Genomic DNA, 24,072 nt, shown 5'->3' with positions numbered 1-24,072 from the left:
AGCAGGACTGCAAAAGATCATGCAAATATTACCATTTTCAACAAACCTAGTAACCAAAAAAAAAAAAAAAAAACCTGCTCCAAATATGGTGGAGAGAGAAGTTGGAGAAGAAAAAAAATTAAAATAAAATAAATTGCCCTGGAATATTGAACAACTCTCTGCCAGTATCCGAAAGCTTCTCAGCCCTGTCTCTGACTTCCCACAAGACTTCCTGGTCCAGACAGGCCTGGCAGACCCAATCACTATCTCACCTATCTGGGCCTCTGATGTCCTGGGTTTGGCCAGGTCACAATCTCAAGATCTCAATGACACTGGAGTCTTCCTGGCAGGACCTCTGGGCAGTGGTGGAAGTGGAAGTAGCAGGAGTCAGTGGCAGCAGGAAGGGGGTCAGCAGCAGAGCGCAGATATCGGTGGCTTTGGCAGCAGGTGGGGGGAGTGAGGGAACAGTGGCAGCAGCCACTACTGTGGCTGCAGCTGCAGCAGCTCCCAGAGAGGATACCACAAAGGGACCTCAAGTGAGTGACAGTAGCTTTAGGGCAGCGGTGTCAGTGGTAGTAACAGCAGCTGAAGCAGTGTAGATGGCAGACGGTGTCCAAGGCAGCGAGGAGGGCAGCTGACCCCCAGGCCCACAAAAGCATCTGTTATGGTGTCAACTGCACCAGCTGCGCCTGGAGGAAAGACCTCTGGGCACCTGCGGCAGTGGCATCAGGGGCAGCTGTGCCTCAAGAAAAAACATGTGGGTGATGGCAGCAGTGCCTGCCTGGGGCAGAAGCACCTGGCAAAAGACCTCTGGGCGTCGGTGATGCCATGAGCAGCAGCTGCACCCAGAGAATCCAACCTGGGCGACTGCTGCAGTGGGCTCTGGGGAAGTTGCCTGGCTGCCCTTCCCCCACCCCGACTCTGTCTTGGCCTTGTTCTTATACTGTCCTCACCATACAGAGTGCAGAGTTGAGGGTCACTGAACTTTATACATAGTCTGACATTCTGCCCATGTGGTGATCCTGGTCCTGACCAGCAGGTAGCCTAATAGACACAGTGTTGTAATTATACTGGAATGAATCTCTGTAATTCATCCTGCCTCAGAGGAAGGTGATTCTGTGATCTGAGCCTTCAAGGGTGTCCTGTCAATAAATGTTTTTCAGTACAGTCCAGATATTAAGTGAGTTCTGGTTGCATTTTAGATGTTCTTTCATAGAACTCACCTCTCCTAATAAGGCTACATGTGTAGAAAGAGACATAGACAAGTGCAGGATCCTATCCAAGGTAGCCCAACTCCAGTAGGATAAAATCCCTACCTTGATAAATACACCTGGAGTGTTTAAAGAAACTTGAAATGCTATTTCTGTTCTTAACTGTGAATTCTTGGGGCACATCCTATGTTCTGCCTCAGAATTCCCAGTGTGCTCCCAGGGTCAGATAGGGGTCACATTGGAATAGAAATGGTTGTATAAAGTTCAAATAATCTGAAAACTCCAGGAAGTCCTCATTAAGAATTAATTATGATTAAGTATTCTTCATTTGCTCAGGAAAATCTAACAAGTAATGAATATTAAGCCAGGTACAGTGGTTCATGTCTGTGATCCCAGGCACACAGGAAGTTGAGGCAGGTGGATAACAAATTCAAAGTCATCCTGGATAACTTAATGCTACCTTGTGTCAAAATTCAGGAAAAAAAGAAAGGGAGCTATAGTTGTAGCTTCAAGGTGGAATCCCTTGGGTTCAATGAATAGTGCTGCAAAACAAACAATTAAGTTAACACAAGTTTAATAAGCATTTGCTTATTATGCCTCACACTGAGAAGTCACAAAGACAAAATTGGGGAACTGTCCCTAGGAGAGAAACTCACATCAACGGGGGATAGTGGGAGGTGAGAGAGCTGCTGAAGGAGGAGAGGCAGCAATGTCTGGCATGATAGATCACAGAGTAGAGCAGAAGGAAGTGGGATGCTGGTGAGCACAGATGTTTATAGATGGTGACAGAATGTTAAGCCAAATGGATAGACTATGGGGAAGCAGAGATCCTGGATATGTATCAGATAAATAGGCAACTATTCCAGAGTCAGATCTGTGAGACAGGGAGGCAGAAGTGTCAAGAATAATACTATTGTAGGAATATATCTCCAAGATCCCTGAAGAGGAACAAAGAGTAAGATCTAGGAAGAACAAGACTGACAATAATCACTTTGACTATACCAGGAAAACCATGTGGGCTCAGCAAGGTATATGGTGAATACTCAGCCATTTTTCTGCTGCCCGTCTGTTCATTACGCTGCTTGTGGGAGTACTGCCACAATCAATCCCTGGGTGGCTCAAGGCCTGGGAGGGTGGCCAGATCTTCATCCTTTGGCTACTCAGAAACTATCAGCAGAAATACTCAAGGATTATTATAATCAAGGATTAATTAGGAGTAAGGAATTTCCTAATACAAATAGTCTACCTGATTTAAGTTCTCATAGTTGGGTAAGGAAGTTGTAGCTACTATAACCCAGTACTTTTTAGATCAGAGTATGATTTTCTTTCATGTGTTTTCACATTCCTATGAGATGTCAGTACTAACACAGGCATAGTGGAGCTAGAGGAAGTTTCTGTGTTTCCTTTTTAAAAATTGCCTGCTGACAATTTGTCCTTAGGTAAGTGTCCTGAAAGTTAATTCCTGAAACTGTTATCCAAGGCACAGTGTAGGGAAGTGCAGGCTATGTGGCAGCTTTGTTTAAATCCTAGAAAAGATAATTTCTGTGGAGTGACATCATGAGACTCACAGGAAGTGGTGACCAACACAACTGAGCATGCATAGGCTTGCTGTGACTCCCTCTATGTCATATTTGAATTGAGTATGTCCTTCCCTCTGGGTGATGTGTGAACTGTCCTACTGGTATCTGTGAGATCCCCTGCCCTGTCCCCAGGTCTCCATGGGGAAAGGATACTCTTCGTTCTGGAATTCCACAGATGGACTGAATCCAGGCATGTGTGATCATCCCTTCTCTAGGGTACTACCATCCTAGGCTCATAAAATCCCCCCTCTTCTCTGGACATCAATTCTCAGGGAAAGGAAGAGAAGGTGCCACATCAATGTTTTGCGGGTTTGTTGAAGAGATGGGAAGAAAGACTGTCTCTTTCTCAAGCACACCTCCCAGATGTCCCAAAGGAGGTTCCTACAAACCTAAAACACTCTGAATCTGTTCTCACTGCAGCGCACATAGAAAGGAACCCAATCAGAATTCCCTTTTATCTCATGATCTTTCCAAATATTTGATCTGCCATCCCCACCTGCTTCTGCTTCTGCCACTGTCCCCTCCTTGCTTCTTAAGCTGCAATCGTGGTAGGAGATGGGAGTTATTTGACCATCCACAAATGATCCTCTATTATCAGGGAGAGCTGAGTAGCAACAGCAGTATCCAGAAGGCAGTAGTTTTTCTGAACAGCTTCCTTTGGTTAGCTTTCAAATCCTAGAATACTGTTACTTAAAATACAGGACTTTTGATAAGTGAGATCACTGGTTTTTGTGATGAGAAATAGCTGCCAATAGGAGGACTCTGCACCATGCCCACCATCCCAGCATGTAGCAAACAGGTTGCCATTTTCTGGAAAGTGCTCCAGTGTTTCCCTGTTCATCTCTTCAACTCTGGCGTATTTCCTCTGCTACATCTCTGGGTTTCCCTGTGTAGCTGGAAATCAATGTGCCCCTTGTCCTGCTCATCTCCCTGTTAATGGAACCTCATCCAGGCATAAGGCCCATGTGTGACATTAGCCATCTTAGAAGACACACAGACCAATCTTCATGGCAACTGCCAGAGTTGGGCTCTCACTTCTGGGTGGGGAGCCATGTGTTGGGAGGATGTCTAATTTTCTCATTGGAGGAACATGGAACCTCTTGTGGAGTCAGGGATTGATGGGGAATCAGTTGTCTAGTTGCCAGCCGTGGCCTTTCTAAACCCATATATCTGAGAAAAACCAAGATTTGGCATAAGGGAGATGTCTGAATGTGTCGATTGGGTAGAGCAGTAAAATGTCATTGTCATTCAAAACACCTACACATGGATAAACATTAAATTAATGTTATGTAGAAAGGAAACAAAAGAACAAAAATGGAAATAGAATTTTTTAATTGAAAGGCTTGTACTACTGCTCTTCATTCTTTCATTCCCTAGACAGTTCCTTCTCCTAGGCCTGCCACTTATCAAGACGGTTCCCCCAGGGCTGCCATTCTCAAAATTTTGATCAATCTGCCAATCATCACTCACAATTTTAAAGTCACTGAAAATCGACACACTTTTGAAAATTGCCTGGTTCACTGTTATTTTGCCCACAAATACACCCATTTTTAGGATATTTTCAGTGAAGGGAGATACACAAACTATAATAGAGGGTTCTTTCCCAGGAACCTATAATGTAGGGCACTTTTTGGTGTTATCTCCTGTTCAGATATTGGAGACCACATTAGCCTAATGATCCTGAGCATTTTCCTACAACCATAAATGTCTTGTGATCACTAGACTGATGTCATCCTCACATCCCTTCCCATTCCTCTCATGAAGCTTGCTTTAAAAGAAGAGTTGGAGAGCCCTCAAAGCATCTCTTGCTCTCCAGATGGCCCATAAGAGGTCCCTCTCTTTCAGAACTCTGCATATGTACATGAGTATGTGTGTACATTCATTCACACGCACTCCACACACATACACACCCACACACACAAACACACAGAATGTCCTGGAAAAAAAATTGGAGAACAATGTGTGTTGACTAATTATATGTATTAGGACATGGTTCCCATATATGGTGAAATAGTGTTCTAGAATATGAAACAGCTGGAGAGACCAAGCTATGCTCCCTGTTGTCCGGCGCACAACCCTCCTGACAAGCACACTCTTTCCTTCTAGACATGGCTCTGTACTCACCCCTGGGGTCAAGTCCCATGTCCTGCCTCTTGAGGACCAAGTGTTTTCTTCTGGATTCTGGAAAAATTAAAATTATTGTAATCTGTTCAAGAGAGGGAGAAAAGACTGTGCAACTCAGGTCAAAATTTGACAGACTACCCTTTTCTTTACAGACAAAAACCCTTAACTGAATGTCTGGATAATAAATATTTTTTTGAAAAAAATGTGCTCAGCATACCACTGATTGTGACAGATTCTATTCCTGAGACTTCTGTTGATGATATTTTCTTAAAAGATGTATAGCCTATAGATAATCCCCACTATGGTATCGACCTGACAAACAAGCATGTGTAGTTTCGTATATGGAGAGACCACATAACCAATCCAAATTCTTCCAAAACACTTTAGTTAATGCATGGACTAATCAAAGGTTGTTCAAAGCAATTTCCAACACCTGTTGATCCCCATTTTCTCTTTAGAAATACAGTCTACCTTTACCTTGATGGAACACTTATTTGGTTTCTAAATGAAACTGTCTCCTGATTTGCAAACCTATTCTGCTCCTGTATATAATCTATCTTTGCTTTGAGGTTAACCTTATTTATCATCTTATTTATCATTTCATGGTTTGCAATTCTCAGTTTTGACAGGATCCTGCTGCACTTGGTGGTGACCAGACACTAGCAGACTCACAGTAGTCAACCTTGGACATACAAAATCATGAGTAACACTGAGTGCTTAGGAGAATGGGAAAGACCTCCCCTTAGAATCTTTGTTTGGAGGAAAATAGTGAGAGGGTCCTCAGATTGCTTTGAGACATTCAGCTATATGGAGGAAAACTAGGGCTAGGAGGTAATTGTGAAGCCAGCCAAGGTGGGCCTGGACTAGGCAGGAGTCCCTTTTATCCTGTCTTTTTACAGCTAGAGAAGGGAGGAGCAGTGGATGCAGATTTGTTGTTCTCTTCCCCAGCTTGTTTTTTCTGCACTCTTGTCTGAGCTCTGAGCCTAATGGCTCTGTGCTGGTAATATCCTAAGTTCAGAAGAAGGGCCTCACATTACTAGGCACGGTGGCACACACCTCAATCACAGCAGCTCTGGAAGCCGAGGCAGTAGTAATGAAGTTCAAAGCAAGCCTCAGCAAATTTACAAGGCCCTCAGCAACTCTGTGACACCCTGTCGAAGTAAAATATTTAAAAAGCCTGGGGATATTTCTCAGAGGTTAAGTGCCACTGGGATTCAGTCCCTGGTACGAATAAAAGAAAAAAAAAGGCTATATAGATGTCATGGGTGGATGCCATTTACACTGGAGCATTTTTTAAAAAGTTCCCAGTCCAAGTGTCACAGTGCACACTGCTGTGCTGTGTACAGGATAAATGGAGCCAGAAGTATATCACTAGTTCATGCAGAATTACCAATTCTGAACCCTTATTGTATTGTAGCTTCTTTGGCAAATGATTGAAAAAAAACAGCACTTCAGGTAGACATTTGTAATAACCCAACAGTAGATTTAGGCTTGGGCACAATATGTCCTCATGTATTCTGTTGAAGGAACAGAGATGAAGATACCTTGCCTAATTCCTTTAAGGAGAGAAAGTTGATCAAGAGTCCTTCCAGTAGGCTCACCTCAAACCTGTACTTTCAACACCTCCTTGCCCTGCCTCCCCACCCATGTCCTCCTCCCTCCATAATCCCATCCGCCTGAACCCTCTTGTAGAAGTCTCTCTTCCTTTATCAAGGGCCATTTTCTCCCTCAGTTCTGTGAACAGGAAAGGGAATAGTTCCTCTACTCCTTCCATGGTGTTACAAATAAGCACTCTGGAACTGTGAAGAGAGACTGGAGTCCTGAATTTGAAAGCATAATGAGAGGTCACAGGATTGTGGATAAGAGCAGACACTCTAAGGCTTAAAGACCTGGAATGTGCTGGACATGTCCCTTTCAGGCTCTGAAATCAGGCAAGTTCCTCCTGTTCTCTGAGTCTCAGCTGTCCCATCTGTGATAAGAATAATGCTTGGATCAGAGGGGGTTGTGTTTAAATGACTTAATTCACGGGAAATGCTGAATACATGTGCACACTCGGATGCACATGGGTGCAGTGATGACCATAGTCTGTGTACTGGTCAAAGGAAGGTCCACCCCAACAGTCAACTGTTCAACTTAGAAGGTTTTATGTGGCAGGTACCTGCCCCTGGTCCTCAGTGACACACCAAAAGGATGTATCACCACCAAAATGAAACCTATAGGTTTGTCCTATCACTACTCTGTGATGAGTGTCAAATTTTCTCAAGCTGCCTCTCTTTGTTAGTGCTGTCTGAGAGAACCTAGTGCTGAGAAAATGTCCTTAGCTCTTCAAGAACTAGAAACTTGATCAACAAGGTTTTAGGGAATATTTGTGTCTTTCATCTGCTGAAAGACACAATGGACTAATGAGTGGACTAATGGACTAATGAATGGACAGTCATATCTTATGGTAACCCAGTGACCATGACTGCCAGACGTAAGAATCCCTCTGATTGTATTTCCACTCTGGCCATGACGCCAATTCTCACACTTTGGACTAGAAAACTGCAGGACGATGTGGTCCGTCCAGCCATAAATCCTCCCCTGATCCCCACAACCCCTGCAGAGACTGGCAAGAGAGCTATGAAGGGAGGGCAGCCTTTCCTCAGGACTGGGTGAGCTATGGCAGACTTGCTCATGGTTTGTCTCCAGGCCTTCTGGTACTGGAAGAAAGTGACACCAACATGGAAGGAGTTGGAAGGAGTTTGTGTCTCACTTCCCATCATTTTGTGTCAATGTGAGATGAGTACCTCTGCTTTCCCATGACGAATAGTAACAGCCTCATATTCAGTTTGTGCTGTGTTAGGTTGGAACCAAAATATCTCTCAGGGATATCTGAAGGCTGCTCACTTTGTTTATCATTTGAGCAGAGGTCTGACCTGGCATAAGGTGGTTCCAGTGAGTGTATTCTTTTGTCAGCACATCACCAGAACTGGGGATTGTGACTGTCTGTCCGAGAGACACTGAAACTGAGAATATCAAACTTCAGCTCTTAAGAGGACACAGATCCTGCAATATAGAAGAGGAGAGATGCCCTGAGGATGAAGGACCCATTCTGAGCAGGACCATTTAGACTACTTCTCCTCTTGGGTCTCTTTCTCGGTTGATCATAGTGTTTGAAGCAGACCCAGCTCAGGATAACTTGAGGGCTGAGCCTAGGGACAGGACAGAAGCAGGTATTAATACAGAGAGTGAAAAGGTGACCGAGAGAAGGGTCAAGGTCGTGAAGGAGATGTCCCAGAATTCTGTGTTTGAAGATCTATAGCACAATTAGTCTTACCAAGGTCTCTAAGTAAGTGGTTATTATGAACATTTTTTCTTCATTTAGAGTTACTGGTTAACATTCTAACCGGATATGAGATAGTACAGGAGAATAAAGAAAAGGGATAGAGTCCCAGCTTCCTCCAGCTGCTCTAGGTAGAAAATCAGCACTAGAACCAAAGACCCCTCATCATAGTCACCTTCTGGAGATCTACCTGTAACCATCTTCCTGTTTCCTTTCAGTTATGGGGTGTGATGGCCCAGGTCAGCAGGGCTATTGACCTTTCAGGATCCTGCAATACAGAAGAGGAGAGATGCCCTGAGGATGAAGGACGCACTATGAGCAGGACAATTTAGACTGCTGAAATGGACTACGGAGTGGACAGTCACATCTTATGGTAACCCAGTGACCATGACTGGTATAAGCTGAAACCTGCTGAGAGGCCATTGAGGATACCTGAAAGCAGAAGGTGGACCACTTTCATCCTTCTCTTTCCTTCTCCTCTCTGAGACTTCAGGTGAAATTTGGACTCACCCTAGTCATTTCATTAGAATGAAGCACTATGTTATTAGAAGTGTTGCTAAGTCATTTCATACATGACATTTTGTTTGTCAAAATAATCATCTGAGTGTTTGGACTTATCACAAATTGCAGTCCCTTTCCACAATAGACTAGAAAATGGCATCAGGGATTAATTCTTATTTTTTATTTGAAAAATGATGTACATAATCTTGCTACTCCTTCCAGAAGCCAGAACTCCATGAGAAAAAAAACCTTGAAACCTGCAGTGTCTTTGAAGCTTGTTTGGGTACTGGTTGTACATGGATGATCTCTGGAGAGTGGGTGGATAAAGATCCCTCCAGCAAAGAGGATCTTTTACATAACCAAGTTCGGGCCCATGGTCACTTAGGGCCCTGAGGGCAAGTGAGATTCCAGAGCACTCTGCAGAGTCCCCTCAAGGAGGCTGTGCATGCTCCAACCAGGGAAGGGTCCAAGTGTCCTACCCCAACCTGTTACTGAATATGATCAAAAAGTCTTAAGGGATGTTGTGCCTGGACATGGGAGCAGAGGCCAGGGATGAGTAGGAAGGCATCTCTGCAAGTTCCCAGGATGGAGGGGTAATACCTGGGAGAACTTATGGACAGTGATCAACAGTACCCTAAGACGAGGCACGAACCTCATGCAGTCATATTAGAGAAAGGACACAAGCCCTGGGAGCCCCTCATTTTCACACTGAGCTTCCTTCTGGGGTACCTGGACCTCAGCTTGGTTCCTTGAGTGATTTTTAGCACAACAAGTTCTGCTCAGGCTGATACCTAAGGCTAGCTTCCTCCACACTCTTTCTTAGGTGAATCCTGCACTGTGTCCTCAGCTTCTTTAAATGTTCTCAAGAGACACAGAGTCTGACACTCACACCATGATCACAGTAGCCCAGAGGATAGGATGGATTGTCTTGATACCCACTTCAATGCCTGATCCTTGATCACCTGTCCTGAAACCCGCATGCTGGTCTCCCTCTTTGTCTGTATTCAGCAGCTCTAGCCTCTGACCTGGCAGAACTTCTGCTGCCATCTGGATGTGGAGAAGACCAGGAACTGGCACTTCACTGTAGGTGACACCAAAAGCCTCTGTCACCTCCAATAATGTGCACAGAAGTGACCCCTCCCTCTGTGTGAGCTGTACCCTTTGCAGTGCAGCATAGAGAGGCAGCATTCATGTTGTGCAAGGAGACAGGCTGGTACAATATCTATAACAGAGTTTCAGTGTGAAAAGCTGTGCCTAGGTCTTATGTTTTGATAGTAAACTGGAGCTTGAAGAAAAAACTGTAGGTCTTATGTAAAGTGTTGAGGTCCAGAGATACTTTTGTGACACTTTCTGGGAACATTTACTACTTCAATTTATACATAGGAATCAAGACTGAGGCTTTCCCTTCTCCAACAGGAATATTCACAATGTAAGTGGAGCACCTGATACTCTGGCACCAGAGACCAACCCTCTTTACGTGACTATCACCTTTTTCTTCCTTCTCCTCATACTCACCTCAGTTATAGCTAATTTACTCCATCACCCACATTTGCAGTGCATGGTGGATGACTTCCACATCAACCTAGTGTGCCCTTTCTTTCAAACTTGCAACTTCTTTCTATTTTCTGTATGGGAAGCCTGCTCCCACCACATGGAAAACCAACTGTTTGCTGATTCATTTTCCATATTTCCCCAGAGGAAGGAAAGGACTTCAATGATGGTCTCATTCAGTGAGATCCAGGCTGAACCTCTTTTCAATTCATGAGACCATTTCTGTTATTGTATCATTGAATTTGAAAGAAAAATATTAAAGATCTTCACAAGTCTTCCCATTTCCCAGTAGGCTGAGGGAGACTCAATTTTCAGGACAACAGAACAGTGTTGTCAAATTGAGGAAATGACCCAGGTATGCTAAATTTAGATCTTGTTCTCTTTGTAGCAGAGTTTGTCCAGAGGGCCTGGGGAGGGGAAAGTGCAAGAAGGTAAGGCTGGGAGACATAGCTTGTGTCCCACACAGCTCAGTTCCTACTGCTTCACGGCCTGGCCATCACCAGGAACCCATTACAGCCTTTGGGTTATGGTGTTCACAGGACTGCCCAGATTAGAGCTGGCAAATATGGAGAGTGAGCAGGTTGCTGTGCTGTGCAGGGTTGCTCTGCTGGTTCTCTCTATACTCCTGCTTGCTCCCCTTTTTCCTGAATAGGTGGCTGACATGGTTCTCTTGACAATCTGTACAGGGGAAATCTGATTTTCATAAGAACCTAGGACATGTTATTTCAGGTGACAGAAGTCTCATTCTGAGAGGTCCACCCCTACAAACTCCCCTGCTTTGAGGCTAAGGTCATAGACAACCTCAGAGTCCTGTGAAGAGGAGTCTGGGGACAGGGCCCTGGTGTTGTCAACTATGTAGAAGGAGCAGCAGAGGATTCTAGACTCTGGTGGAGGTGCATTAGAGCCCTGATTCCTGAACCCATACCTGGGCAGGGTTCTTGTTCTAAAAACAGAAAGTTGAAACTTGGGGATCAGTGAGTGGTACCAAAGTGAGCTCTAGATTTGTCCAGGAAGGCTTAGAGTGGCCCAGACTAGTGGCAAAGGGGTTGGAGTGGGAGACTTTTTCTTACCCCATTTCTGGCAGCACAAAATCCCCTAATTAGGATGAAGAGGCCTCTGTCCTACCCATTACAGATCCATAGCTTTCCCATAAGGACCACATGACTCTAGTACCACACCAGGGAGGTACTGAGGTACACTCTGCACTATAGGGCTACACAGGCCCTGCAGAGGAACTACATTTGAGGATGCGACAGTAAGAAGAAGAAAGCATGTTTCAATGAGGGATACTGAGCAAAGGAACCTCAAATATCAGATTCTTTATTTGAAATACTCCCTGCATTTTAAGTTAGTGTCTCTATTCTTGTGAAATTTTGACTCTTTTTGTACAGGTGTACATGAATTAAATAAATAAAAGAATAAACTCATTTACTGATGTAGAAATGGGTGTTGAATTTTTTCTTTGATATACTTGATTATCAAGTTCATATGACTACTGAGGAGAATTCAGGGTGTATTGCCCACTAGGTGACAAAGGACTTTTAGTCTTGTAGGAGACATGGGCGGAGTGAGGCGTGGCCAACAGGAGGCATCCAAGGTGACATCATGCTCCATCAGAAGGAGGAATGGATTTGAGGTTTCCTTGGGCTGTTTTTGGGGTCAGTGAGTAATGTCAGAGGACTCAGGTCAGTTGTCTGGCACATATTTCATTGTGGAGGAGGCTGATGTCCCCAGAGGTGCTTGCTCTGGCAACCTAATGACTGCCCTGAAGCTAATGGGGACAGAAGCTTCTGGCTATGACTCTGGGCATGGCCTCTGCAGAGCCTGACATGAAGTAGAGGGAGGTTCCTGGACTTGCAGAGGGGAAGTCTTGGAGCAGGGGACAGAAGGAGGGGAGATCATGGCTGAAAGGGATTCATGATGAGGCGAAGTTGATGCAGAGGGATGGAGGAGCCTGAAAACACTGCTGGGGAAGGAACTGGAGCAGAGATGACCTGGTTTATCTTCCAGCTAGACCTCAGAGTAGCCAGGACAGTCATGGACCTGGGAAGGACATTTCCTCCAACAGGAACCCTGCAAACAAAACCACTGGGGCTCTAACATTGTTATTTCTCTCCCAGTGGAAAGTTTTACACATCTGGGATGGTTGACGCTGCACTTGTCTACCCTGTATGTGGACACAGGTGTGTCTCATTTTCTTTGGGAATGTCACATGCTCCCCTCTCGATAGGTCACTGTCATCCTGCATAGAGTGTTTCCTGGGGCTGAGGACTGAGGTCACCAATGTCAGTTGCACATTGGACCCAGGACATTTGTGCTCCCGTGGAGGAAGTGTAAACTGTAATCTTTGCTTTGGGGACATTCCTGAAAACAGATTTCCCAAGTAAACAACTGGGTTAACTGAAGAAATAGTTATGGCCTGGGCAAACAGCAAGGTTATTAAATAAAAGTTTACTAATCAACACCAACAGCAAGAACCCCATGCCTAGTGTGCACCAATCCTACCCAGTACAATGCTGGTTACATGAATATTCATCAAATCCTTCCCTGAGGGACCTACCTTAGGATGCATTCTCCAACTCTAGAACCACCCCTGTCCTCTCCCTTCTTAACCGTAGATAAGACCCTGCCACAGTGAAATTCTCCTTAATACTAAGACTCAATTTTGTATGAGTGAACTCTTGCTGTGGCCTTTGGGAGTTGGAAGTTCAAGTGAATAAAATCACTTGCTCAGGTTCCAATGGAATCAACTGAACCTGGAGAGATACAGGAACCTTCCCATTTTCTCTCAGGAACGTGGGGTCAGGGGTGGAATTACAGACTTCCTCCATTCTTCTTGTCAAGCTCTCTGCTGTGAGGGTGACAAGAGCAGCGAGGGGCCATGGGTACCAGGCTGGTGGAGGTTTCTGTCTCACTTCCCTGTCTGCCTGTGTCACTGTGAGCAGCACTGCTGCTATCCCACACCTGACAGTAATAGTCAGCCTCATCTCCAGCCTGGGCCCCACTGATGGTCAAGGTGGCTGTGTTCCCAGAGTTGGAGCCAGAGAATCGGTCAGGGATCCCAGAGGGTCGGTTGTTGTTTTCGTAGATGACCAGCACAGGGGCCTGTTGTGGCTTCTGCTGGTACCAGTGTGCATATCTACTTCCAATGTTGTTGCCTTCACAGGTGATTCTGGCCGTCTGTCCTGCTGTCACCGATACTGAGGGTGGCTGAGTCAGCACGTATGAGGCTACAGAACCTGTAGGGAAATAAAAGGAGAGAGGAAGAATAATGATGAAGGAAACTTCCCATGAACTACTGCTTTCCCTCCAAACTGGAAGAGCTACAGGAAATCTGTGGGCCCAAGGTCATGCTCTAGCATCAAATCAGACACAGTGGCCCATGATCATGACAGAGAAATCGACATCTGAACCCATGAGCAAGCCCATCCCCTTCCCTCCTCAGGCTCATGAAGCCAGAGAGCACAGTGTGGGGATTTTAGCCCAAAAGTCTCATCCAGAACATCATGCCCACCACAGATAAAGCCCTGCTGGGCATAGAATTAAGGCCAGGTATATTGTACTGAAGCTGTGGCTTGGGGTGTATATTCGGGCAGCACCTGTGCAATGAGCCAGGAAGCTGAGGAGAAGGGCCATCCAGTTCATTGTGTCCCTGTGGCTGCTTCTAAGTCCTAATCTGTGTTGGGTTCATCCAGACATCTCTTATTCTCTTGCTGGGGAGAGCCACCTATTATGCAAATCACCCTGGGCTGCTATTCAGGAAGCTGTGTGGTGCCCAGAGAAGAGCTCATCCCCAGGGACACAAAGAGGAGAGGGGCGGCACTGAAGAAATACCCTCAGCCCACAGTTAGCTCCTTCACTTGTTGGTCTCAATTTCTGCTTCATATGTCCAACCCCAGCTATTTTCCAGCCTTGAATCTGGGTTCACCTGGCTAAATAAAGATTAGTCTGTCTTTGTAGTCTAAATCACGTTCATGGTTGACAATGGGAGGTTTGCCAGTTACGGGACCTGTCCCAGATATAGCTCCTAGGTTGTGTGGGTCAATCAAATTCCTCCATCAGTGTCTCTGGTTTCTAAAAGATCCAATGAGATGCTATATCTCTATGTCCCTGCTGTGAATGCAGATTTGAATGTTCTGCCTCATAAATCCAGCATGTGACAAGTTCAACATCTATGGTGCAATTCTGATGGACAATTACAGAATTTCAGAAGGAATGGCAGTCTGAGGAATCCTGGACCTATGCCATATCAACAGGGGCTTTCTACAAAGGTCAGATCTAGGCGACACAGACATCAAAGAATATGTACATGAATGTTAATGACAATACTGAAGAAAAATCCAGACTTTCCTCCAGGTTCCATGCCATGTTCACTAACTCTACTGCATGTGAAATCTCCCTGCCAGGATGAGATCTGCCATTTGGGAAATGTATGACAAACTCAGGGTTTAGCTCAAGGAGATGATCTTTGTTTGGGAAGTTTCAGGAAAAGCAGGAGGATTTCCTGTGCAAATACCTAACAAATAGAAACATTCTATAATAACTAGATATAAAAGAAATGGAGACCACGAATTTGTACTTGTTTCAAGGATAATGTTGATTCAAAAGGACACCTGTTTTTCAGATACCAGGTTGTGGTTAGGAACATTTTTGCATGTTAGAATCCTGAAACCCAGGCCCTCCCCAAGCCTAGGGGGCTTTGTCAGATGGTTCTCTACTGCCCTCTTCTGGCCAGTCCACACTGGCTTCTGCAGGTTCAGGACATTCTTGGTTCAGGTGCAGATAAAGAACCTGCCTCTTAGGTTCAGCATTTCTTGAGGTTTGGCAGGGGAAGAAATTCATTTTCTTTCTATAGAAATTACCAAGCTCAGGATCAAGAAAGAGAGGATCAGATTACACAGGAAACTATGAATAAGTGCATTCAGAAGAAGAGGGTTAGAGCTCACCTGAGTTATCTCTGCATATTTCTCTAGTGTGGTGAGTGGGAATGGAAGTTGTTCTATGGCCTGGTACTTGGTGACACCGGCTCAGGAAATGACACTTTCTGGGGTCAGCTGCAGGTACAAGGTCAACATGGGTGAGTTGTGGCTCCAGAACCACAGACACAGACAGGAGACCATTTACCACCAATGCTTATTCAGTTTCATTGTGGTCTCCACCTTGTTCCATCCTGGAAATTTAGCAGCAACATGATGCATCCTTGTCTAGGAGCTTCCATCTTCTGATTGGGTCTGTGCTTTGGTCACCTCTAGTTTACATTTTGATAAACTGTCCCACCTACCTGAGCCTGAGCTTTGTCCCTTCTCTTTCTTCAAAACCAGACACTTTTTCCAAGTCCCAAGCAACTAGGATTGACCATGTAGTACAATGCAGGATCACGGCATGGAACACTAGTTGACCAGAGTTTCTTGTTAGTATAATTCTGTACTTGTGAGGAAGAGAACTACATTGGATTTTGCACCACTGTTCCTCTTAAATATGGGTTTGATTGCTGGATCTCCAAGAGCCATCCTGGGTTCTTAAGTCAAGAAGAAAAAATGTAATGCTAAGGTGGTAAGGATGGTAGGACAGAAGCTGAAAATGACCCCAGGTCCCACAGTGAATGGGTGAATGCTGGAAAACAGGAAATATTATGCCTCAGATTTGTTTTATGAAAGAGAAAAATTAGCCTCCATGTGCCCATGAGTCTGTTTTCATGCATGTGTTCTTGCATTTATAATAAATCCAGGACTCACAAGGGAAATAATTAGCACAAATAAATCAATTAACTAAAACAATGTTAGTGGAAGAACCATGCAGGAATAATGATATGCAGGTAATTAATACAGTGATTAGAGAGAGTGATGGGCAGCCTGGGATATAATGTGAGGCTGGGACTCTCCCTGCAGATGTGTCACTGGGACTGCCATCAAGACACGTGAGACACAAATTACAGCACGTTTGTGGGAACTGTGGAGTCCATGAAGTGTGGGAAGAGTCTGGGTATGGGATGAGGGGAGAAGAAAGTGGCAACGGGAGGAGACCAAGATTGTAACCTGTTTAGTCCAACATAATATTATTTCCTGAGGAAGATTTTGATGGCAGGACAAATGCACAATCAGAGCAATTAATGGGGAAATTTCCTGGTCATGAAGTTGGTTGGCTGTCATCTGTGTAGCACATTATGATCCTCAAGTACAGGGAAAGATGAGGCACAGTGGGTTCCTCCAGTCACTGCCCTGCTTACCTGGAACTTGATACCCAGAGGGTGTTTGCTTGTTCCTCTCCTCTACCCTGTACCTACCATGCATCCGGGTGGGAACTTAGGCTAACAACTCTGCCTCCTGTCCTGTGACAGGTGTTGAGTGTGTTCCACTGTTTGACGAGTGACACAGCAATATTTTCCTTGGCAAGTCACATATTCCCTGACCTGGAAGCATAGAATATGGGGAGTGTAGTTCATAGGAAAGAAAAGGAATGGGGCTGAGAAAAGGAGTGACTGTCACTAGGTCCCTGAGGGAGGAGTGATAAGAGTCGAAGCTTCTTGACTCCCTTTCATTGCCTTCCCTTGATGTACAAGGGTTATTCTGGGCTGGGCAAGAATGTGGGTATATCCTCAGCCAAAATATTTGGGTTCTGGAAGCACAAGACTTCTTCCTGTGAATAATCCATCTGCCTGGTGGTGGGGGGCACTACCCCTCTATTGGGCCTGAACAGACTATTGCAAGAGTGTCCAGGTCTCTGTACCTTTCCCAAAGACCAAATATCCAGATTACAAGCAACTACAGCATTCATTTCATGAACATTTCCTGAAGTGACAATTTAGTCCTCATATATCTGGATACAATGTATCATCTATTGAAAGCTCAGGGTCTATTTGCATAAAATGTAAATCTAGTTTTCAGTGGTAGTTTTTGCAGTAAATAATATGTAGTTTGATTTTTCCTGTGTGGTCCAGCACTTCTACAAATTCTATATTAGTTCATAATGAAGTCTCCAAGCTATATAAAAGAGGTTTTTATTTATTTTTTAAAAATATCTGTGTAGAGTGAGTTGATTTGAATCAGAGATTTTGATTGTCTCATGGTTGTGGTGTGCCTGCAAATGCTGGGAAGTTCCCATGCCAAAAATATGGGTCAAGATTGCACAGTTGCTATGGTGATGCCCTGTTCACTAAGGTTCTCTGCAAAACATGTAAGTTGTGTGAGTTTGGCCTTGATCTCAGACACCAGCTCCCAGGAATAGAGGATTCTGAGCATAGCAAGATAACCACAGAGTTTCAACAGTGCTATATCCTCCAAGACTGCCTGCTTAATAAAAAATTTGGACCATGTGCTTCCTGGATATCACAGGTAGTTCTTAGCATTGCAACTGTGGAATAGCTACTCGAATGTTTCTAGTCCTGCAACTTTCTAGCGCACAAAGAACAATGCCTCCATAGTCTTTGAATTCCTGATTTTGAGACCCTATATAATAAGTGTGCAGTAAATTAATGTGTGCTCTATATTAATAAGTGGTCACTGTTCTCTCAACCAAGATCAGTTTCCCACCTGATTGCAGCTTTCTCTCTTAATGGTTGTATTTCTTTCTTAATCCCCCATTACCCCTTACCAATATCTGAATTAATGGCCTTGTAGGTCACCGCATGTCTGTAATGGCATATCTACATGATCCTAATGACCAAAGGGTAAACTTTCTAAAACACTTCGTCTTAGACTGTATCAAGAATTCAGCCTGCGTATAATATTGTTAGAGATTTCAGAAGACATTTTAGTATAGAGGACAAATATCAGCATGACTGCCAATCCCAAGATAATACACCTGTCTTAGTTTCTGATATCTTTCATGGACTTGTATTTGCACAAATGTTGACAATCCAACCCAGAATTTACTCTTTACTGACAAACACCTGTATGTTTGTTGCTGCACCGGGTTTAATTATGTTATGACTTGGGAGGCTCATGAGCATATCTCCTTGGTTGTGGGAATGAGGGATAGTTTGTCCTTGGTCATACCTGAGAGTCAACTGTGCACTGCTTCATGTCATGGGCTATGTGGTGATCTTGATATCAAACACCAAGAGTTTTTATGGGCATGTCAGCCCTTCCATCCTGAGGACTCTATAGTGTTGGGCTCACAATTGTTTGCCTTCTCTCAATACCAAGTTATTAGAGGAAGGTCAGAAAACAAGTGCCCCTTCTGACACACTCCATGTAGAAACGGGAGAAAGAGAGTGTAAGTGTCTAACCAGACTCTCTGGAGTCATTTTGCATCATGGAATATGTGTACTAGTTCCTGCAAGGCTCTTTAAGAAAGTGACAAGACTGGGGATTTAAGATTAAACTAATTATTTTGGAATACCACATTTCCTATAGACATCTACATTCTCCTGTTACTTCTGCATACTGAATATATAGCTTTGTGAGTGGAGACCAAAGGCACGGTCATTGTTCAAAGGATGAGTAAAACTCAGGCTGGAGTGTGCAAAGTCTTGTCCCATGTGTACATTTGTTTGTGTTGTTGTGAGCCAGCTTGAGTTGCATTCAGTGCCATGCGCCATGGCACAGAAATTGTTGATCTTGCCTCCAGCCTGAAAACAATGATGTTCCCATGGCCATTTTTCCCAAATTGGAACCAAAGAATTGATTAGAGTTGTGTGTGGGCCATTAGCTTTCATCATTGATGAGCAACAACTGGGCCTGCCTGTTTTTTTTTTTTTTTTTTTTTTTTTTTTGGTAAGAATATGCATCTTTATTCCCCAATTTATCTTCAGAGCATATGGCTCTGACTGTCTACCTGGGGTCACTGATGATGATTAAAGTCACTTCAATCTTACTTTGAGTGGCCATCGAGTCTGGTAGGAGAAAGGTGCCTCTGAATTCATGAGGAAGCCTGTCCATCTTCCTGACAGTTGCAGCCCCTCACCTTACACGAGCCAGTGATCACAATGTGTGTACTTCAGTCATTTAGTTCACTCTCCTGCATCAGGATACTAAGCAGCCTGCCCACCACACACATGGCCCACAGAGTTCAGAATCAGAAATAGGCTGATGACAGACACCTCACCTGGGTGGGTGGGTGTGCAGGAACCCTGGGACAACACCTGTGCAGTGAGTGAGGCTGCCTAAGAGAAGGTTGTCCAGGTCAGAGTGGAGTCCTCCCTGACGTTACCTCCTGGGACTCAGACTAACCTGGCTACTTCCTAAGATTGCCTCACCTCTTTATTGGGGAATCCTTGTCTGTTATGCAAATCAGCTAAAATGGAGGAGTTATGTGTTTTCCAGAGCACGGCTCAGTCCCAGGAACACAGAGAGGAGAGGTCTGGTCCTGAAGATTCAACCTCAATCCAGGAGTTACACTTTCACTATCTGGGCAACATTTCCACTCCAGACTGGGTCCTTAAAGATGACTCTGTGCTCAGAAGGGCCTGGAGGTCATTCCTTTCAGCAAATGATATGCCCATGAAGGTGTGAGGACACCTGCATTACTGAGGGGCTCTATGCCCAGTGCAGATGGCAGCAGATGCTTATAGAAATGGACTATTGATTGAAATAGTGATAATAGTACTCAATTATAACTGGTCACACGAATATGCATAACCACCAGAAGAAAAGTGGGTACAACTATAAAGAACAATTCCAAGAGACTGTCCACAGATCTGTACTGTAGAGAAAATCAGGGATGGTTCAGCATCTTTTGATGGTGTAGATAGCTGGCACTTCCTGTTGATGCTAAACTCTCAGAATTAATGAAGAAAAATTAAATAGCTATTCTATTACCCATTTTAATCCCCAATTCTAGACATGAGGAAGTTTTCTCAGGAAGAATGTACTACAAGAAGTGTCCCCAAAGAACATCTTCAGCATAACAGGACACTTGACATGTCAGGGTGAGCAAAATATAGCTGCCGCCTGTGTTTCTGAAGTTTAATGGGCATTGCTGTGACTGCTTCTTTAAGTTTCTCATTGGTGCTGGCTCACTACCAGGGCAGATCGAGTATTTATAATACAGAATTCATGACTGGGAAACACTGAACCGTTTCACTCTAGGATTGTTGTGCTCATGCTACACTATGAGTCTTCCCCTATTTCTACCCCATCCAAATTCACAAGTTAAAAAAAGCATAACATTGGAGGGGAGTGGCATAAACTAGTGCCACCTTTAAGATCTAAGGGAATGATGATTATGGTGGGTTTTTGCATTGATTTAATTTATGGTTTGCCTTTAATAACATTTGAATGAATCCTGGAAGGTAGAAGTAAATTTCTGCATGTCCACACAGAAAGTCATCTTACTTTCCATTTCTGAATGATCTTTGGAATGTGCTGGAACAGAATACATGTCTGGATGTGTATGGAATGCACCACTGATGGGGAAGCTGAGTTCCTCTCTCTTCCTCTAAGAAAGCAGGATCAGAAATGGTGTGCATTCACAGGAAATGCACAACAGTGCATATAACTTTTACCTCTGTACTTCATTCACTCTCCATGTGTGCTTGGACCAAGGTGACAAGAAGGACATCCTGGCACTATACCACTTCACTGTAACTGTATTGGATGGGTGTAAATTGGCAAGAGTATTGAAAGGTTTGGAAAGACATTTGCAGTCCAGAGAGTGAGAGATATAATAAGTTTTGTTCCTCCATATTACCTCAAATAGTTAGATTTTAGTTTTTTCGAGTTTTCTGAGCCAAAATAATGGACAAAAATCTTCCACAAAATAATGAACAAATTATTTGATTGTATGCTTCCCACCAATGGGAGCAGAACCCTCAAAAACTATAAAATTTCAGCAAGCAACATAACTCAAAATTGGGGAAATTTCTCCAATTCTAATATTAAGAGAGGCTGATGAGTGGTTGTGGATTCCAGACTAGGAAGGGTGTCTGTGTGTCACACAAGGGTGTCAGTTACCCTTTTGTTTGGGCAATTGTATTCAGTAGTCTTGTGATAGTGTTGAAATTGGCATGAGAGCAAAATCCTTGTGTTTAGGTCAATCCCCTCTAGGAGAATCCAAGTGTTGAACATGGAGTTCTGGAATAAGTCCAGTCATCTCTAATAGGAATTATGCATCTTTTGAAAAATTGTTCCTGAAATACCAAGTTTTGGCAGAAGCAAGTCCACATGGGACTTCAAGGGATCACACATACAAAACTGTATGAATCAGCAATCACACATCAGACAGATCCAGTAGTGATCACTGTGTGAGGTAGTTTTTTGTGTCTAGGTTGGAGAAGGAGCAGAACTGAGGCTCAGTGACACACTGGGCAGGTGGACCATATCCCATGCCTCTCCCTGGGTTCAGAATTAAGTCCTGTGGGTGAATATGCATTCTAACATCTAGGAGTATTGAAGTCTAAGATGTTCAAGGTCTTCTTTGGCAGTCTCTGATGAGACCCATCTACAGAGTCTCAAGATGACTCAAGGCATTACACAGTGATAGAGACACCATATCCTTGGTGAGGCTTCTCCTCTTTGTCTTAAAAATTCATAGTCTCTTTGAAGAGTGCTCTACCATCGCCATCTCATTTAAAATTAATGTTTTTCCAAAACTGACACTCCAAATATCATAGGCACATTAAGTTTCCATCTTAATATCTGACAAGTAGGGAAAAATTCAACATGAGTTTTGTTGTGGACCTTAAATACCTGGTCGCCCAAACTCATGTTCTTTTCACACATGAAAATGCATTCATTTTTTCCAAAGAGCTTCAACTCTTAAGTCATCCTAATATCACATTGAAAATACCATCTTGTTTGAAGGTACACATCTTCAGCCCTGAGTCTGTAGTATTATAGCATTTTCTACTTCCTACAATTGTGCAACAGGCACAAAGCAGACTTTCCCATTTCAAAAAGAAGGTATAGGCCAGTAGAAGACAAAACTGGACCAAAGGATGTCTGTAACACAGCAGGGAAGACATCAATTTAAAAATCTACACAGGTCTGACATTCTCTGTAGCTTAAGGTGAGAGTTGTACCCCAAGGCCTCAGTCAGCCCAGTCCCCAAGAATTTGCTGAGGTCAGTCCATGTGGTCACTCCCACGGTTTTAAGTCCTGTACCTGTAGCATTTCTAGGTGAGTACATTGCCAATGGCTCTACACTTCTGGAATCTGGAAAGCATCCCACTCCTTTAGCTCCAATAGGCATTATCCCTGTGGGGACTCTGTGATGCCTCTGTCCCTCTGGCTGATTTCTCTTTGGGTTCCTATGCAGATCAATATAACTTTTGAAATCTTGGTGAATACATCCATGATCCCAGAGGCAGAACATCCTCCTGGACTGCATTATCAGGAAAACGTGGATGTAATCACTGCCAAGTCTTACATCTGTGCTCGCTGGATTGGCAAAATGAGCCAGGACTGGGCTGATTTGAACCCATGCTGAGGTAGCTGAGCAGTGTACTCTTGTACAGAGAGTAAAGTGCCAAGACAGTCCAAACAAAAGTCCTTGGAGAGCACACTGAGCTGGTTTCCCAGATTCATTCTGCATTCCTAGACTTTTGATCCCTGCTTGGATGGGCTTCTTCCCCATTCTCTTGAAATTTGGCATTTGTCTGCCATTTATTTCTGCCTATGTACTTAGGTAGTGTTATCTTTGCAACATGCTTGTAATTTCCTCCTAAACCTGTATTGTACCTCAGTGTTTGACAATGACTTTTGTATATTTTTTACATTCTGTTTCTTTTTCACTAATAAATTCTACCTTCATAAAATTCCTTTACTCTCTTTTATTATTGTAATTGGGTAAAAGTTCCCAGGCAACAACCTCAAGGATTTTTGTGCCTAGAAATTTCTTTCACCACTTATTCCTCAGTCTTTCCATCAAGCCCTGAGGAAGAGGCACAGTTCAGCTTGATTCTTTCCTCCCTCTCAATAAAGATCATATTGGCTTGTTTTTAAACAAGCCATTGCTCCTTTCCATTCAAGTCCTCATCAGCAGTATGTCATCATCTGTCCACAAATATATCAGCATTCTGGTAATTGCCACAAAGCCAGTCTCTAAAAAGTTATAACATTTCCTAGGCTTTTTGTCTTCTGGATATCCACCAGATTACCCATTGCATTTCATTTTCAGCATTTTGATCTTTTTTCTGGCCTTTTCCTCTAAAGTCCTCCAGTCTCTGTTTCTAACTTTTCATGCATCAGTTGCTGACAAAGGCCTTATTGCCAGGTTCTAATTTTCTGACTTAGTCCTTTTCCTGGTGTTATCACTGATTACAGACTGGTTAATTAGGAGGTAAAAAGGTTTATTTAGTTCGTGGTTCTCCATGTCCAAGAACGTGGCATCAGCTTATATTTGATCTCTGTTGAGGGTCTTTCTGCTGCCAAACACTGCAGAAACCTGAGGTGGCTGAGGGCATCATATGGCAAGACAGAAATCTTGCTTATGTTTCTCTTTGAAATCTATAATCCCTTTGGATTAAGGTTCTCCCATATTCCTTCATTTAACTTTAATAACTTTCAAAGATTCCACCTCTACATACAAAGATCACACTTCTACCCTCTAACTATCTCACCATGGGGACTGAATTTCAACCTCAGTTTTGGTGGAAACATTAAAGCAATAGCATAAGGAATGTATATCAAATGCAGGCAGCCCTCAAATTCTCTGACTAAAGACAGAAAGTCACCACATCCCCATTAAGGCAGGACTGATCAGGGACCAAAGTCTTTAGGAATGAACTTGGGTCCTCCCACCAGGATGGGGAGTGATTCCTAAAGGTCTAGGTGAATACATCAGGAAGAGTCATAATGACTATCAGCTATGACCTGGGTCTGGTCTCAGGGAGATAGAAGTATTTAGAATTAAGATGTGCTTAGAA

At 43.8% G+C, this 24,072-nt stretch overlaps 3 protein-coding genes across 11 annotated transcripts in view; all 3 read right to left on the bottom strand.

The window, feature by feature from the left end:
* Positions 1 to 13,948, bottom strand: part of LOC124991709 (immunoglobulin lambda-1 light chain-like) — a 981,515-nt gene extending 967,567 nt beyond the window's left edge. The window contains exons 1-2 of one of the 2 annotated variants that reach the window (XM_047562461.1): positions 13,868 to 13,948; positions 13,210 to 13,507 (exon numbers count right to left, since the gene is read on the bottom strand). In XM_047562461.1, coding sequence (XP_047418417.1) covers positions 13,210 to 13,507; positions 13,868 to 13,913 — 344 coding nt within the window. In that variant the 5' untranslated portion in view covers positions 13,914 to 13,948. The remainder of the gene's footprint in view (positions 1 to 13,209; positions 13,508 to 13,867) is intronic. The other variant, XM_047562462.1, reaches the window with a different exon arrangement.
* Positions 1 to 24,072, bottom strand: part of LOC124991706 (immunoglobulin lambda-1 light chain-like) — a 1,192,366-nt gene that overhangs the window by 958,593 nt on the left and 209,701 nt on the right. The gene's annotated exons all lie outside the window — the stretch shown is intronic.
* The window catches only part of LOC124991707 (immunoglobulin lambda-1 light chain-like), a 1,154,667-nt gene that overhangs the window by 963,052 nt on the left and 167,543 nt on the right, over positions 1 to 24,072 (bottom strand). The window lies entirely within an intron of this gene.

The sequence above is a fragment of the Sciurus carolinensis genome, chromosome 8 (genome assembly GCF_902686445.1).
Source record: "Sciurus carolinensis chromosome 8, mSciCar1.2, whole genome shotgun sequence".
NCBI lineage: Eukaryota > Metazoa > Chordata > Mammalia > Rodentia > Sciuridae > Sciurus > Sciurus carolinensis.
The sequence above is the reverse complement of the archived record's forward strand: the minus strand, read 5'-3'. Positions and strand labels throughout refer to the sequence as shown.